An 18581-nucleotide genomic window follows, 5' to 3' on the forward strand; every position below is an offset into this window, starting at 1 on the left:
AGAATTTTTCTCACTTGGAGCAATTGGGGGTTTCCCTTGCTGGGGACCCTTAGATACTGTTTAGCATATATACAGTTATACATATATATATAGGCATATGTCTATGTATATGGGCATGCAGGGGAAGGCATCACCCCAAAGTACAAATATCAACAACAATATTAATAATCATAATTTATTTTAAAAACAAAACAAAAAAAAACAAAAAAATAAAATTACATTCAGAGGCAAGACAATCCGTCATACACAATGGAACTTGACAACGCTTTCCGCTCCAAGCCAAATAAGTCCCGAGACAAGCCAGTAGGCCCCAAAAAGGCCTCTAAGGTGGCAGATAAGGATGCCCATAGGCGGCACCTAGCACCGGAAAGACAATTGCAGAAACGAGCCAAAGAGGCAGACAAGATGGCTATGACACAACAATCTGATCAGAATCCAAACCCATTGATGGGGACCTTGTACTTATCTACTCAGCCCAGACAGGCGGTTTCTGGACAACCCCCCATAGGCACATCTCCTCCATTGAGCACTGCCCGGCCAATTCCAGAGGGCCTAAGACAGGAGGAGGGATTACCTGAGACTATCCTCATCGAAATGAGGCAATGGATGGAGATGGCGATTCAAAGGGGCATTGCGGCTGGAGTTCAGCAATCCATCAGGACCAGACACTTCTCGGCTGCTTCGGATGCGGGATCCCTGTCCGCTCGATCCTTTGCGCATATCCGACAACATCAATCTCAGGTATTCCCCAATATTCCTAACACACCAGCCCAGAGTCTTCGGGAAGAGGTGGACTTTGAGGATCAGGATGTTTCCATGGAGGGGGGATCGATCCATCAGATGGACTTGGCCTCTTCTTCAACCTTTCCCAACAAGGCCGAGGAAGCCCTGAGACCGGAAGAGAGCAGAGTTAGCACTCTGTAGGGCGCACGTTTCTGATGCCTGGGCCATTAGGGCAGCTACAGCTGCGTCCTTCTTTTACACGGTCCTCCCTCCGATGGCTTTTCCACTTGAGGGATATATTGCCGGCGTCAAATGTCAGAGACCACCAGAACATAGCTAAAATTATTGCAGCCACAGAGTTCTCCGCCGACGCCACATTTAATGCAGTCAAATTCTCGTCTAGGGCCATAGCATCTCACGTATCAGCACGGAGACTGCTATGGCTCAGACATTGGCAAGCGGATACCAAGCATAAATGCAAGTTGGCATCAGCCCCAATATCTGGGGATAAATTATTTGGCAGTGTCTTGGAGCCCCTCTTTATAGAGAATAGAAACAAGAAAAAAGTGCTTCCCCCTCTTTTTCGGAGGTCTGAAAACAGAACGCCCCAGTCGTTTTGAAGGGGTTCCTTTCGGCCCTACTATCAAGGGCCCCTACGTTCCCAGATCTCAGAGAACATCAGGCTACAGGCCCAGTTTTAGACAGGATAGGTCTGAATCTTCCGATAGAGGTCAGCGGGGGGGCCAAAATAGTAGAAACCCCAGAGGCACTAGAGGCCGATTTTTTTCGTCGCCCCAAGTGAGCCCTTGACAGCAGTTCCCATTGGAGGGTGGCAAAAATTGTTTGCTGATCAATGGGACAGCTCCACCTCTGATGCGTGGGTCAAGGATACTATTAGGTTTGGTTTCGCGCTAGAGTTTCAATCCTCCCCCCTGAACTTTTTCATTAGGAGCCCTAGGTCCATGGATCCCATTAAGAGGGCGTTGATGCAGGAGGCTATCAATCATCTTCTGCATATTCGGGCCATTAGAGAGGTTCCATCTGAACAGCGGGGTCAAGGCTGTTACTCTCTGTTGTTTGTAGTCCCAAAGTGTTCGGGGGACTGGAGGGCAATTCTGGACCTCAAACGTCTGAACAAATCATTGGTTTATTGAAAATTCAAGATGACTACTCTCCAGTCCATTCCGTTCAGCATCAGGCAGAACGATGTCATGACCTCTATAGATCTCACAGAGGCTTATCTACATATATCAATTAGACCTGCTCACTACAGATATATTAGATTTTGCTATGGTGATCGGCACTACGAATATATCGCCCTGCCATTCGGTCTGGCTTCGGCCCCTAGGACCTTTACCAAGGTCCTCGTGGCTTTGGCTGCCTCACTCAGGATCAAATCTGTTCGTTTATAATGTTATCTGGATGATATTTTAATTTGGTCATCTTCCAGACATCAGGCAAATTTGGATACCAAGATTACTCTGGAGACCCTTCAGGGTCATGGCTTTTCCATAAATTGGGATAAAAGCCATTTGATCCCCTCAACTAGGTTAGTTCATTTAGGGGCAGTGATAGATACCGTGGAGGGCAAGGCCTTTCTTTCTCAGGACAGGTTAAACAATATCCAGTCTTTGGCCAGAGAGATCAGAGCCTTAAAGAGGGTTTCCCTGGCAGTGCTGTCTCAACTGTTAGGGAAACTGATTTCTTGTATTTCCATTGTGCCTTGGGCTCGATTCCATTCTAGAGAGCTGCAATGGTTCCTGCTACCTTTCCAGCGATCCAGAAGAGCCACTTCCAATGTCCGGATAAAGGTACCGCACAATGTTCTCCGATCGCTCCGCTGGTGGTTGGAAAAAACGATAAACAAGGGGTGTCCTTTCAAGGAACCTCACAGGGCAACGATCACAACCAATGCCAGCCTGGTAGGATGGGGAGCTCACTTCCAATCCCACACTGCACAGGGAATTTGAACTATTTTCAAACAATCTCAAAGCATCAACCTGTTGGAACTGCGAGCAGTTCACCTGGCCTTACGCGGCTTTCTACCCCTTTTCCAATCACGCCACGTTCTGGTCTTGACAGACACAGACAGGGGGGGGGGTACCCATTCCAAACTTCTGATGCTGGAGACGGCCAAGTTGTTCAAATGGGCTGAGGCCAATCTGTCTTCGGTCAAGGCAGAACACATAGCAGGGGCCTTAAACACACAAGCAGACTGGCTCAGCAGGGCCACGATAGATCAGGCAGAGTGGCGCATACACCCGGCTGTCTTTCAGGAAGCAGTGCGGAGGTTTGGGCAACCGGTGATCGATCTATTTGCCTCTCCTCTCAACGCCCAATTGCCCCGGTATATTTCAAGGTACCCGACTCAAGGTACCCGTCAATGCCCTGCGATGTCCGTGGCCTCCCAGACTTCTATATGCGTTTCCTCCACTCCCGGTAATACCCAGGTTGATCCAGAAGTTATTGGAGGAACGAGCGGAATTGATATTGGTCGCCCCTTACTGGCCCAGGAGAACGTGGTTCGCAGATTTACAGAACCTATCGAGAGAACAACCTTGGAAATTTCCACCATCCAAGGCTTCCCTCTCCCAAGGGCCGATACTTCACCCAAACCCACAATGGCTCAGTCTAGCCGTATGGAGGTTGAGCAGAGCCGTTTAAGGGCCCAACAAATTTCAGAGGATGCTATTGCCACTATTCAAGCATCCAGACGGTCCTCAACAAATCGTATATACGAGGCCACGTGGTCAGCCTTCTGTCGCTGGTGCCAGGGGTCTAAGATCGACTCAGCTGCTCCATCAATAAGACAATTATTGGACTTTTCACAGGAGGGGTTGACCAAGGGCCTATCTCCAAATACTTTACATAGACAGGTGGCGGCTTTAGCCTCGGTGATAACCTGGGGTGACCTCTGTTCCATAGCGCACCATCCACATGTCTGCAGCTTTCTTAAGGGTGCTGCAAACTTACGACCTCCTTTAATTCACTGCTATCCCACCTGGGATCTCAACAAGCTGTTAACCGCACTTACAACTGGGCCGTTCGAGTCTTTAAGAACCACTAGTCTTAATTTCCTGACATATAACGTGGTCTTCCTAATTGCAATCACATCAGCTAGAAGAATTTCCAAATTGGCGGCATTGTCAATGAGAAAGGACCTGTGAGTGTTTCATGCGGACAGAGTGATTCTCCGATTGGATCCATCGTTCACTCCTAAAGTAAATTCAGCCTTCCACAGAGTGCAGGAGTTGGTCCTTCCAAATTTTTGTCCGAAACCATCTCATAGACTGGAGCATCAATGGCATCAACTTGACGTTCGAAGGGCCTTAAGCATCTATCTAGACCACACGGCGGCATTTTGAAAATCTGAGGCTCTATTCCTATCCTTCAACCCATCCACTTTAGGGCAAAAGGTGTCGCCCATGACCATCGGTAGATGGTTGAGAGCCACCATAGCTAAAAGTTACGAATGCCAGTCCATCACAGTTCCTAAGGGCATTACAGCTCACTCAACAAGGAGTGCAGCAACATCAGCAGCATGGGCCACACGGGCTTCCATAGACGAAATTTGCAGAGCGGCAGCTTGGGCTTCACCATCTCCCTTTGTCAAAAATTATAAAATTGATATCTATGTCTCAGCGGACGCTTCATTTGGCAGAAGAATCCTGCAGAGGGTCCACAGAGTTTAGGAGTGGATTTTGACCAGACGGAGTCCCTCCCTAAGGACAGGCCAAGCTTTGGTATGTCCCACTTCTGGATGCTCTGAACAGCTCATGGGAGAAAGGGCGTTGGTACTTACCTGATATGCCCGTTCTCTGTGAGCTGTGAAGAGCATCCAGCCCCACCCATTTCTTTCCGTCTGGTGGGGTTCCGTTCCAGTCAGGGATCTAGATTAGGTGATGAGTCCCGGACTTTGGCACTCAGTCTTCGCAAAACTGGGGGATGCTGATTAGGTGTTCCGTGGAGGAGGAGGAGCATCCCGGAGTTTTAAGCCCAGCCTTTCCAGAAGAGACTGAAGCACCTCCCACTTCTGGATGCTCTTCACAGCTCACAGAGAACGGGCGTATCAGGTAAGTACCAACGCCCTTTTTCTGCTCACATGTAACATTCATGTTAGAATATTTATGTACATGGAGGCCAGGCAGCAGCCAAAGGGAGCAGCGTGAACCTAGCAAACCCACTACCATTGTACAACATTCAGGATCCTCACACTGCACAACTCTCAGTGAAAGCCAAGCAAGTTAATGTTTCTAAGTTGCTCCTAACCATTTGGGAGAGGCCTATAGATCCATTTGTAAGTAAATGAAAGTACAGTTCAAATTTGTCAGTGTTCAAATCTCAGTCTTGTTTAGAAACAGGGCTCTAGTAGTCTTTCAATGTAGCTTGTGTTTAGAGTTTAGCAGCGTAAATTCAGTGCCAGAAAAATAAACACAGATGGCTGATGCTTCATTTAACATCTTTATAAACATATTAAGTAAATTTTACAATACCAGTTGTAGATTTCTCCAAAATGGAGCAAACTCAAACAGAAGCAGACATGTTACAAGTTCAGAGCAGATCTCCAGTCTTCAGCAAGCAAGTTAGTTTCTCTTTCACTTTAGAGCCAAGATTCTCTTTAAGTTTCAGCCCTCAACTCAGCTCTCATTGACTGACCTTGTTACTAAGCTCTATTCCAGTTCATGAATATACTCTGACAGCTTGGAAAAGTAGAACAAATTTAGGCAGTTTGATCCAGTGGTTAGGACACCAGGTTAGAAAGCAAAAGTTTGTGAGTTCTAATCCAACTTTAAGCATGAAAGTTGGTTGGGTGACTTTTGGCCAATCACTATCTCTTGTCCTAAGACATTCACAGGGTTGTTGTTGTGGGGAAAATAGGAGGAGGAAGGACTATTAAGTTATAAAAATAATAAAGGTGTTAAAAAAACCCTAAATCTAAATTTGGATTTACAGAGTTGAGGTATATAGTAATCTTTTCCCCAAAAAGGGAAATGGAAGAAAATAATTGCTATCTTGTGAATATATTGCTGTTCATCATTTTGAATAGAAAGCTGCATTTTGGATTTTTTTCTGAAGCCAGTCAAATTTGTTTGAAATTGGCATTTGGAATCCGATTTGTTTGAAATTGGCATTTGGAATCCAGCATAACAAAATATGTTTGCACTTGTGTCTTCAAGTTTGCTACATTCCTACATTTGATTTTATTCATAACATGTATATAACATAATTAACCATGTACAGATCCATGATATTTGCATTGCAAAAATGTTTTTGAATGCTTTATGTTACATTAGCTGTAGCCATTTCCAAATCCAGAGGCAAACTATAAACTAATAATGCCCTGAAAAACTGCTATTGCTAAAGGGCATGAAGAAAAAAGTAAAAATGTTTCTGATGAAAATACTGTAATTAAGGATGTGTAAATAAATATATGTTATTGATTTTGCTGTCCTGTATTATCATGAGAACATATGCATCTTTCATTGGGAGGTCAAGATGCCATAATAAAAAATTTTCATGTACCTTATATAGGTATTTAATATTTATGTGTTTATTTAGTATATTTTTCCTTTTTGATACTTTTCTTCTGCAAATTTTCCTATTAATATCATTTTTTTTTGTATTCTCATGAGAATAATAATAATAATACAAACACTAAACTGAATTCCAAATTTAATCTGAACATCAGGCTGATTTTGTGACAAACCATAATTATTTAACTCGTATGCTACCCAACTCTCAGTATAACTCTGTTTTTAATATAACATATTCTTTTTCACATTGTTCTTACACAAAAATTCTTTTTGCCTGGATTTTTTACAGAAAAGAATTAACCAATGGTCTTTATTCAATACATATCTCAGTGTGTATTGTTGTATTGTTGGAGCTCACAAATGTCCTTACCTAGAAATCTATGGAATGTTAATTTTACATTTTTACTATCATAAATTAAAGAATTGTTAATTTTTTATTGAAATAATATTTAATATATATTAATTCTTAAAAGTTGCCATGTTCTTTTCTTCTTTATATCCCTGAATATTGGCAGTCTCATATGAATTCAATTTAATATACATGTCACAATTTCAGCTATCTGAAAAATCAGGTGTTAGATATAGCAGATTGAATCTCCAGTTAACATTGCCTATTCTGTTTATTGTAAGGTTATCTTAAGAGTAATATTGATTTTTTAAATGGGGTTCATTAATAGATTAATTATAATAACTTCATTTACATTTTTTTTCATTAGATGTACAACATTTCCTAATAAGAGGAACACAGAGCTCTAATCTAACTGCTTTTTTCTTTTTCTTTTTGTCCTTCAAACATAGAAATCATTGAGTTGTTTTAAGATCCAGTTTCTCCCCTTTTGTAGCTGGGCAGTGATGGATTAGAATTAGGCTGCATCATACATTGGGAAAATCTCCCAGCATCCTCTTTATGCAGAGGCATCATCTGCCAGTACTGCTGTAGCTGCAGTCCTGTCAGGGGATATTTCTTGTAAAATCCGATGCAGAGGATTCCTGCTGCTGTGTGAACTTTTGCATCTATTCTGTTTCTAATAAGAAGCCCACTAGTAACGAGGAATAAGGAAATGGGACCTTCTTAGGGTGTTACTGGCTGGGTTTTTTTCCCCTGTCTGTGACAGAAATGAATCATCTCTATGAGAGGCTTATCTTCACATAGCAATTTGCAGTTAATCATCTAGAAGTTGCCTAATTTAATCCTGTGAGTATATGGTGTCTTTTCTCAATATTGGAGCTGCTAAAATTGACTGCAGAAAACCTGTGCTTATTATTTTCTGGGAATCACTTTATATGAGGGTTTTTGTTTTGAAAATAGGTAGTAAGCTTAATGATGAATAGTAGAAGGAAGTTCAGGATGTACTGTATTCTGATGATCCTGGGGAAATTTACATTTAAGAGTTAATTTCATAAATGATTGTTTTTCATTTTTCTCTTGGTAATTTCTATCTATCCGCTTTATTGTTGTGCTTCTGATTGTATAAATGATCTCTAGCTTGATCATTTGTGTATACAGAAATACTTCTTGAAACTGTTACAGAGATAAGATTACATATCTGTAAAATATGGCAGGTAGAAAATTTTTTGATGACTCAATTGCTTATGTCACCTAACAATTTTCATGTTCAGTTTAGCTAGAGCTGTTATTTTGTAAGAGATTATAAGTCTCAAAAGCTAGCAAGCATGTTGTAATATTATTCCATCTCATTAAATTTAGAACTGCTCTCTCTACTGTAATTATGATTCAGGGAGCATACTTTTTGCAACTTCATAGCAATTTATATGAAATCATAGGAAAAGGACCATTCAGTTATGATCATGTGACTAGATCTGAGCCATTATTTGAATGACGCAGTGGGAGTACTGTAGATATTTGCTTTGATTTGTTTACCTTTTGTGCTGGCTAACCTATTATTAAGCTTTGAGAACCTTCCTTTTATTATTATGAGGTGGTATTATAGTTAACTGTTCCCAGCTATGCTCTTTTTGTGCACATTTTTAGTTTTCTGTTTGGTGAATCATAATCACAATCACAATTTTGTCCTTTGCTACTTCTAAACTAGTAAAACAGCCATTATCCCTAAGGATGCTAATAAGGAAGACCTAATCTGCCCCACCCAGATCAGAGATTTTAATCATTTTTTGTACTTCCTGAATGGTCAAGGTAATTTTGATTTGAAATGTTGATTATAAATCTTCCAACAAATACTAATTCAAACTTAAATGATGATTCAATCTTGGCTTTAATACACTAAAATAAAATTAATATTTTGTAATAAAATATGCTATTTATCTTTCAAGCATGCAATTGTGCCTGCAGTTTTTTTTTAAATTCACAGATTAATAAAGTACATAATTAGCATGGCTCAGTGATTTATGGATATGTAACTTAATGTATTATGAATAAAACTGAAAGTAGTCTTGCTGTAGGAATTATCTTTTTGTTAATTTCCCCTTTTATAAAAGGGAATATGAATCTCCAATAATAGAGTACAGGAACAAATTGCTCTAAAATGGATTAAAAGAAGAGAGAAAAGAAAATGTTTTTGTAGCACTACTCCTCAATATTTGTTTAATAAACCAGAGAAATATTAGTTTTTAAAAGATTTGCTTCAACTAGCTTGAAAGGTATATTTGTAACTTCAGAGATGCTAACTAACAATTGCCACAGCAGTAAAATTATACTGGATATACTGTATGGCTAGTGAATTATAGTTATATTTTCTAGCAGGATCAAAATATAATTTGAATATTAAAAATATTATTTTCTCCAAAAAGCTAATAATGTAGCTACAGAAAAAAGAGTTCCTAGTGTTATAAATCCATTTCATTATACTCTTAGAATTTTCTTCTTAGTTCAAAATAAGGCAGAAGAAATAGAGAAACAATGAGGGAAGATTATCTGGGCCTCCCATAAAATTCGTGGGCATACTAAGGAGAGAACTTGATGGTTCTTTGAGGTAATACTGTAGTCTGAAATTATTACTTTTGTTTGGTTCCCATTTGTCCTGAAAAACCTCTTCAAGAGAACTTTACATTTCCATGCTATGAATTTAAAAATAAAAAAATATGGTAGTTCTAAAGAAAGATCATGAGAATAAAAATCAGCTCTACAGTAAAGTATTAACAATATATTTTTCAAAATATTAAAAATATCTGAAGCATTTTGATCCTATTATGAGAATTCACTTTTTATTTATTTTTTAATCTCTTCATGTTCTTTGGCTGAAAATCTGTCAGCTGATACCAACTTTTATTTATTTCATAATTTTTACTGAAAAACATACAAAATTAAAAGAGTAGGTTTGTATTTAGCAAGTGTGATTCAGACATCTTTTTCTAATGATTGCATGGGTTTTCTTTGTTTCTTCTACATAGCCTAAATATCACGGTATTTGAAGAAGATGTTGCCCTATGTTATATATCGGTAGAAAAAATGAAGTGTGTATCCTGGATCCAGTACATACTTGGTAGAGAAGAAAGTGCATGTATGGACTCATAGATGGTGTTGGTGAAGGAGAGAAAGGGAAAAGGGGGATAATAGTATGGTTCATAATTGTTTGAAAATAGCAGTACAATTTAGAATTTGAAGTGGCCTGTTTGGTGTCATTAGTGGAATCTCCTGCTTATTTCAGGAAGTTTAAAACCTGAGACAATATACATATCATGTCTCTACTTGAAAAACTCCACTAAAAAAAAGCCTATACTCTTTTAAGCAATAATTCTGTTGTTGAAATCCTTGATTTATAAAGATTTTTTAGTGTTTAGATGAAATCTATTTTTTAATTAAAAACATGAAATATAGCCCTCTTTCTGGTCAGCAGAGTTAATTTTTTACTTAACTATCTTTCAAAATATGAGTACAATGCCATCATTAGCAGCTCGGTTTACTCTTGTCCAGTCTGTACATACATAATTCTTTAATATTTTCCATGGCTCTAGTTTATCCAACCTGCTGTGCATCCTTTTTTCCTCTGCAGTAATTTACTATTTGTCTATATCCTTCTAAAATGAAATTAGGCATTCTAATCTAGTTGGGGTATATCTGGAACAGGAATCTGAGACCTTTCCTTCTTTAGGGACAGATTATTCCCTGAGAAGACTGATGATACTTTGAACTATTTTTAGCAGCATTGTATAGCAGTGAATAAATTGAGGCTGCAACAACCCTACTTCATACTTTCCCCAAATACATCTCTGGCCCTGCTCATAACTCAGGCAGAAGAAACCAATTACACTTTCAGTTGCAAAAGCCCATCATTCTAAATACTTAATTGACTTTGCTGTACTGTACTTTCATATAAGAAGTGCTTATCTTATTTTTAAGATTATTTTAAAAGTACATGGGTTTCTGTACCTACTTCTCTGAGTGTCAATTATTTGGGGATCATCCTGTCACTTCTAAAGTATCTCCAGAGTTATGCCAGAATGTTTCTCCCTTTTTATGAAAAGGGGCTATTGAGGATTTAATTATGGGGGAACTATTCTTTTGCCTAAATACTTTATCGTTCCTAAGGAGGATTGTGACCTCATATTGCGTTGGATCTTTTCTATTTCAACTATTTTTTGAAAGTGTTGCTTCAAGATAATATCAGTTGCTTCCACGCTTCCCACTTGCAGAAGAGGCTGTGGTTTTCTTCTATAAATTTGCAGGGGGGTTAGCAGATGCATACTGTACGTATCTGTAAAACCCTACTCTCATTACTACCTTAGCTCTGATGAATCTATTTACTGTAGGATCTTATCATTTGCCTGTTTCATAATCCATGAGAGTTTTTTTCTGAATGTATTTATACATGTTAAGTAAGACCACACCTGGAATACAGCATCCAGTTTTGGTCACCACCTTACAAAAAAGATGATGAGACTTTGGAAAAACTGTATAAAAGAGAGACTAGGTTGATTAAACACCTGGAGACTAAGACGTATAAGTATGGTTGCAGGGACTGGATATGGTTAGTCTAGAGAAAAGAAGGACAAGTGACATGATAGCAGTATTCCAGTATTTTAGAGATTGCCACAAAGAGGATGGGGACAACTTATTTTCCAAATCACCAAGAAACAAGATAAGAAACAATGGATGGAAACTAATCAAGGAGAGAAGCAACCTGGAATTAAAGAGAAACTTCCTCACAGTGAGAACAATTAGCCACTGGAACAGCTTGCTTTCAGAAGTTGTGGGTGCTTCACCATTGTAGGTTTTTAAGAAAAGACTGGACAGCCACTATTCTTATTGATTGAAATGTATATACTCTCTGTTATGTACACTCTGTTCCATATTTGTTTCTGATTGCAATTCAGAATTTTTATTTTGACCATCAATGCCCTACATGGCTTGGCACCAAAATATTTAGGATCACTTTCTGTACCTAGTTTCAACTTATCCGACTCAAACATCTTAAGAGAACTTGCTTGAAATTTCCCATTTTCAGGATGTAAGGCACAGGCATATGCAAAGGCTTATAGCAGAATCTTCTATTCTCTGAAATAGTCTTCCGCAGGGATTCAGTCTACCCTCCACTCTTCTTCTCCCACTCCCACAATTAAAAATAAAGTTATTTTGGAGAGTCTAAGGAAGATAAATTGGTGTTGTGAGATTGAATAATGTATTGATACTATTTGAGTGTTGTTTTTTACTGTGGATGAATATGAGCCACTCTCTTTTCAATTGTAGAAGAGAGATCAAGTAAGTTTTCTTCTTAGTTCAATCCTTCATCACGGATTCCTTCTAGTAGCTGATTTCAGACAATTTCACTTGTAGTTTTTTTTTCACACATCCCTCCTCAACCTATGTGCATCTATATAAAGATGAAGAGCTTGTGTCCAGGCTCTTTATATCTGAAATACATACTCCAGCCATGAAGCATTGAGATATATGAACATAGTGTCTCTCAATAGAGAAGGCAGTGTTATGGTCACTTTTCTAGTCCTATGCCATGACCAGAGTGGCCAGATGATATTAGACAGTCTCACAATAGTCTGGTCTAAAAAGAAATAGTAATGGTAAACTATAAACCTGGATATAGTAATATCCTCCCTGATTGGCTCAGCTATTCCAGAAACCTAGCCAAAAATGGAAATAAATGCTGTCAAATCCCACTGGGCAGTCACATTTAATCTATGTGCACTGTAAGAAAAATATCAATATTTTTTTTTAAGAGAGATGGGATAGACCCTCAATTGTTAGTGACTTCTTCCTTTTAGAAAAAAACAATTCTCTTTCTGCATGTTTTCGCTCATTCTACCTTTAGAGTTCTGGTGAAAATCAAGATTTAACCAACTTCATTCTTTTCTCACCTTACTAGCCTCAGAAGCCATGGTTCACCATGTTGCCTTGCCTTGTTGTTCTAACCTATTTTTTGCATTCTGAGTCGAAGTCCCCATTCTATCCATCAGGGACACATCTTCACAGCTTGGAAGATTTGATTTTGTTACCTTTCTGGAACATACAACCGGTTACACTGATTTTTTGGAGACCTCTACCACAAGCTTTCCTATGCAGCAATTGCGCAGAAAAATCTTTTGAAGTCTTAAAGATCTCTCTTAATCACCTGGATTCCAAAGTCCAAGAGAATAAAATGCCAGGAATCCCAGGCTGGACATAATAGTGCAGATCAAAATTCCATGATTTCATTAGCTACTTCTATTCATAGGACGAACTGAATAGGCAGTGTATGTCAGTCTGTGTGGGAAGCATACAGGATACCAGCTTTGCCATTGCCAAAACAAGAACAGATGGAAATTCCCTCCCACTCCAGAAAGGATTGCTTTTTTAGCTCTTTATCTAGGACAAGCAGGAGAAAGAGGTGCAAGAATTGGAACACCAATTACAGTATAAAAATAGACCAGCAATTGCTGGAATTCTTTCATAATGGCTTCTTAGCTGTTCTAAGCTTATGAGCACCAGTGTTTCTGATTTCTTACCTGTAATTAAGTGCCCAACTTTCCTATTTCTCAGGCTTCATTAGCTTCATTAATCTGCTGCAATGTAAATAACAATTGTGTAGCAGTCAGATATTATATCATGATATAAATATTTATAGACTACAATCTGCTGCAATATATAGAATTTTATCTGGAGTAATCTATACCTACCTACCTACCTATCTATCTTTTAAGGGAATGGGGCAAGAAAATAGTACTACACGTACAGTGCTCCCTCTGACCCTAAAATTTGAGAGGATAATACTCTAAACTGGATGAAGTACGAATCACAAATATTTTATGTTATAATAATTAGTCAACAGACTCTATATTATTTCAATTTAATCTTGTCTAGATCGAACATTGAGAATCTGACCATATTAAACAACAGAACAGTGTTAGTAATGATGTAAGTGTAATGAATTTTTTTTCTGTTTGTGCGTTTATTAGGGCTGCAAAAATGGATCTTAAATGTGCTTTGGAAGAGTGTTCAATGGCATTAAATTTATTTCTTAACAATAAATTTTCAGAAGCACTGGAATTACTTCGTCCATGGTGAGTTTTGTTTGCTGGAGCTTTTATCTGGTAGCAAGAAATGTATTTAAGGTCTCTGAATAATATAATTTCAATTTTTGTTCTTGCCTAAAATATTTGTTTTACAACTATTTAATCCCATTTTCTAAAACAGAATTTGTTAAACTGTCAGAGAAAGGTCCCTAAATTTTGCTTTAGACATGATAGTCAAATTCAGACCTTTGAATATCACTGAATATAGTTTTTCACCTGATTCTGTGTTCTTTAAGCTAGTCTTGTTATAAAGTATGATTTTTAAAATGAACTTTTAAAATACTCCCATTTGTATTTATTTTACAAAATATTTAAAATTTATTCATTCAGACTTGTCAGTTTGTCACAAAACAAAGTGTATTTTTGTTTTCAGTGTTTTATAGAGTGGTAAGTTTTTATTTTTTGATATAAAAAGACTAAATTTTAATTATTAAAAATGACATACTGATTTCTTGCCAGCACTTTGCCTCATGAAACAATTACTTTAATGGGAGAGAGATCATCACAATATTGCAAGGTTGGGAACCTCAGGCAAAAGTGTTCCTGATTGTTTCACTTAAAATTAATATTTTAGCTCATATTTTGATATATACTGGAATTCACATATTATTTGAAAAGCATATAATAAAGAAGATTGGACTCCAAAATATTCCCAAATAAGGAAAATGCATAATTTTAATAATTTTATAGGTTTGGCTCAAAATGTTATGTTGAACACAAAGTAGCATTTTAAAAATAAACTGTATTGTAAAAATTATGTAAAATTTCACTTTTATTTTTGACTGTAATTAGCTTTCTTATCACTGTCTTTCTACTTTATTTTCAAAATAGGTCTAAAGATAGCATGTACCATGCCCTAGGTTATAGCGCTATATTAGTTATTCAAGCAGCAATGACATTTGAACAACAGGATATCCAAATGGGACTGTGTACAATGAAAGAAGCTTTACAAACTTGTCAAAAGTAAGATGGAACAATTTTATGACATTGTTGCAGGATTGACATAATCAGGATTTATATTATTTCATTATGTAATGAAAAATATGTGTGTTGTTTGCTTGTATCCTACTTTTATTATTTTTACAAATAACTCAAGACAGAGAATATATCCAATACCCCTTTCTCCTCCTTTTACCCCACTACAACAACCATGTGAAATGAGTTGGATGGAGAGAAAGTGACTGGCCCAAGGTCACCCAACTGACTTTCATGGTAGAGCTCTAATTAATTTGGAAAGAAAAAGGTATTTGTTATTTTAACAGAGAAAGCTCAACATTTTCATTACTTATTAATATTTATATGATTTTATAACAATGAAGTTGGATGAAAAAGAAATGTCAGTTTTCAAATTTTAAATCTGCTGTTGAGTCCATTGAAAAATAAAACTGGTTCTATTGTCTTTGCCCTCCCCTTCTCAAAATTAAGTAATATTGTTGCATTTTAAAACTTTACTACAGATATCCCTTAGATGGTAACCCTGCAGTAACTAAGTAATTGAGATAGCTCTAGTCTAGAGCTTTGTACTATTAAATCACATAGTGCTAATCCATATAACCTGCTTGTCCCAGAACAAAGAGAAAAAATGCAGTGTATAGAGTAATTAGAGTATTGTGTATGCCAATTCAAGGTAGCTTTTCAGGTTGCAGCTAATGGTGAGTGAGATGGAATTTCACCAAGGGGACCACCAATTACAGCCTTAAAATGTTGTAACTTAGAGGTATGGAGTATGTGTGTGTCTTAAGGATATACTGTGAGAATGACAAGATTTAAGGAAGCATTACCTATTTCTGGCTTCAAGATTGAAGGCAACACAGCAAAGCAGTTGTTCATAATCTTCTGGCTCCATTCCATTATTCCTCTGACAAGTGGACAAGAAGTCACAAATTTGTGTTTGCTTTGTCATTGTTGTTAGTTGCAAAGTCATGTCCAACCCATTGCAATCCCATGGACAACATTCCTTCAGGCCTTCCCATCCTCCACCATCCTCTGGAGTCCATTTAAGTTCACACCTACTGCTTCAGTGACTCCATCCATCCACCTCATTCTCTGTCGTCCCCTTCTTCTGTTGCCCTCAATCTTTCCCAGCATTAGGCTCTTCTCCAATGAGTCCTTTCTTCTCATTAGTTGGCCAAAGTATTTGAGTTTCATCTTCAGGATCTGGCCTTCTAAAGAACAGTCAGGGTTGATCTCCTCTAGAAATGATCAGTTTGATCACCTTGCAGTCCAAGGGAGTGTTTGCTTAGCATCATGTTATTGGCAATTATTTGTGCAATAGTAGTGTGTTTCCTGTAGATTCAGTAGAGCGCAACTTGTTTAGGGGTCTTTGTTTTTTATGATAGTTGCTTTAATTAAACAATAGACTGAAAATGTGTTTTTGTTATTTATGTTGATATAGGTTTAGAAAAAGAAACACAGTGGTGGAATCATTATCCAGTTTGGTTTCAAAACAGTCTGTAGATCAGCTGAGTGAAGGTAAGAAAAAAAAAGGGTGAGAGACTTTTTACAAGCGTGTTCTTTTTCTTACTGGATTGGATATACAGAAGATGGATAGAAGATGGATGATAGAAGATGGATGGATGGATGGAGATAGATAGATAGATACACATGTACATACACACATACGTATATATGCAGACTTCCCATGATATTTGAGTTTTAATCTATTTTGCAAAAAGTTATATATATTTTTCACACATATAAACACACACATGGTGAAAAATACGTACAAGATTTGCAAAATAGTCTAAAACTCAAATATAACAGGAGGCATGCTTTCTTTATTTTTATTTAAAGGTATGTTTAACTTTTTTTCACTTCTGTAGAAAGAAAAATCCTGCCCAGATTATCAGTGTACTGTTTTGATCTGCCTTGTGAAACTTTGGTGTCAAAGAATGAGAATCATACCCAGATTGTCCCAATCTTCATCCTCAAAGATCCAAAAACCATGGGAGCCTGAAAGTTGGTTACCAATAGTTAATGTTTTAAAAACCTTAACATTTAATTTTAATGTTGGTTTAGATATTGCTACTTCCCATTCAATTAATAGGCCCTTTTCATTTCTTTACACTGGCAATAATGTGGAGGGCATTTTAGGGCATTATGTGCACAAGAAGATGTACCTGAATATAATTTAAAGTTCAGTATTAATCAGCTTTCTAACTGACCGATGCTACAAGCTCTAAAATAACACCTTATAAAACACCTATAAAACACTTAAGTCAGGCAATAATTTTTTTATTGCTGTAATTTTACGCAGCAATTTGGAATGGTGACCTCTGAATATACTTCTTTGTTCATCTATATCAACCACACTGTGTGAATATCAAAGGACTGCAGTCTAGCCATTACAGATAGTCTGTGACATACAATTGGTTGCTTTAAATGGCTGTTTAAAGTTACATCAACCACCCACTATTTATGGCTTTTGTTTACAGCCACTGGGTCCCCACAGGCCTTTTCTTCCTCCCATGGGTCCTGCAGGCCTTAAGCCTGATTCTACCCACCAAACCTCACATCCTCCTCACCTTTTGAAGAGCTCTGGAGCCTTCTGCAGAACTGGAAGGATCGCTTAATTGTACAGCCATGTAGCCCAATTCCAGAAGTTCCAGCCATGTTCCCAGTGGCCACATTGAATTCTGATATGATAATCCTAATGTTCACAAAGCAACCTAAAAACCAGCTAAAAGCCAGATTGTAGATCAGGTAAAATTCTCCAAATATTTGCCTATGAATTTTTATAGTTCTACTAAATGCAGGGCACATCAACATTACATCAGTCAAAATGCATGAAAAATAAGTTATATAATAACTTTTATGTTTTATGCCATTTTGTATGATGTCATAATTTTAGGATAATTTTATGTCATTAAATGTTCTATAAAATTTACCGAATTTTGATTCCACGGGAGTCCTTGATCCCAGATTTTGAATATGTTAAATAAGTTAGCACATTTGACATAATTTGGTTCAAGAATTGTTTGCCTTATGATGCACTATTTTGTCAAGTTAAAGGTTACTTTCTGGAAGCCCCAAGTGTTCCAAACAAGCTAATAAAGAGTAGGCAGGGTTAGTGAAATCTTTTTAATGAAGATGTGTGATTAACACTTGTTGCATTTAAGCAACATGTCTCAGAATTGGAAGCTGAACTGGATCAATCTGCCCTGCCAAGGAACATTTTCCTGAGCAGCCATTTCTCTTGATCAGGGTAGCAAAACAAAAACAAAAACCCCCACACACGCATACACTACACACACACACACTCACATCTAAATTCTGGGGGGTACTAATCTTACAATGTTTTAATGTCCCCCATAGTAGTTTTTAAGGGCATAGCCAAAAAAAACAAAAACCCAAGTGAATTACAATTGGACCCTTCTGGATAAGGACCTATTGAATCCATACTTCATGTCCTGCTGCTACATTTTATTGTTTTATAAGAGTACAATGGCCAATTTTATCATCACTTATTCATCAAAGTACACAGGCAATTCTGATCTATTCCATGTAAAGTTAAATACACAAACAACTACTCAGTTTCTATGAACATGGCCTAATTTGGTTACATGTTTGTAAAACCAAGTGCAATTTGTGATCTAGTTATAAAACTATTGTGTCCCATTGGATGTTGATTTGTTGCATTCTGATTAGTGACCATAATAAAGAACCAATGTTCCTATCGGAAGGTGTTGCCTTAAGTGTTATATGTTATATATTGTATGTGTCCTTTCATATGTATTCAGCAAGCTTTCCTGAACAATTGGGATGGATGGCATGTATATTTATATTTCTTTGTAACCAAATACAGTACATATTTTTGATATCATTTATTCTTTATAACTTAAG

The 18581-nt window shown here is 37.5% G+C and overlaps 1 protein-coding gene across 2 annotated transcripts in view; it reads left to right on the forward strand.

Annotated features, from left to right (window-relative positions):
• The window catches only part of TTC39B (tetratricopeptide repeat domain 39B), a 78151-nt gene that overhangs the window by 34740 nt on the left and 24830 nt on the right, over positions 1-18581 (forward strand). The window contains exons 1-4 of one of the 2 annotated variants that reach the window (XM_087957665.1): positions 7321-7452; positions 13623-13727; positions 14571-14702; positions 16135-16211. In XM_087957665.1, coding sequence (XP_087813791.1) covers positions 13633-13727; positions 14571-14702; positions 16135-16211 — 304 coding nt within the window. In that variant the 5' untranslated portion in view covers positions 7321-7452; positions 13623-13632. Of the gene's footprint in view, positions 1-7320; positions 7453-13622; positions 13728-14570; positions 14703-16134; positions 16212-18581 lie in introns of those variants that run through there. The other variant, XM_087957664.1, reaches the window with a different exon arrangement.

Source organism: Notechis scutatus, chromosome 2 (genome assembly GCF_049901735.1).
Source record: "Notechis scutatus isolate UNSWTSFEM ecotype Mainland chromosome 2, rNotScu1.2, whole genome shotgun sequence".
In the NCBI taxonomy this organism is placed as follows: Eukaryota; Metazoa; Chordata; class Lepidosauria; order Squamata; family Elapidae; genus Notechis; species Notechis scutatus.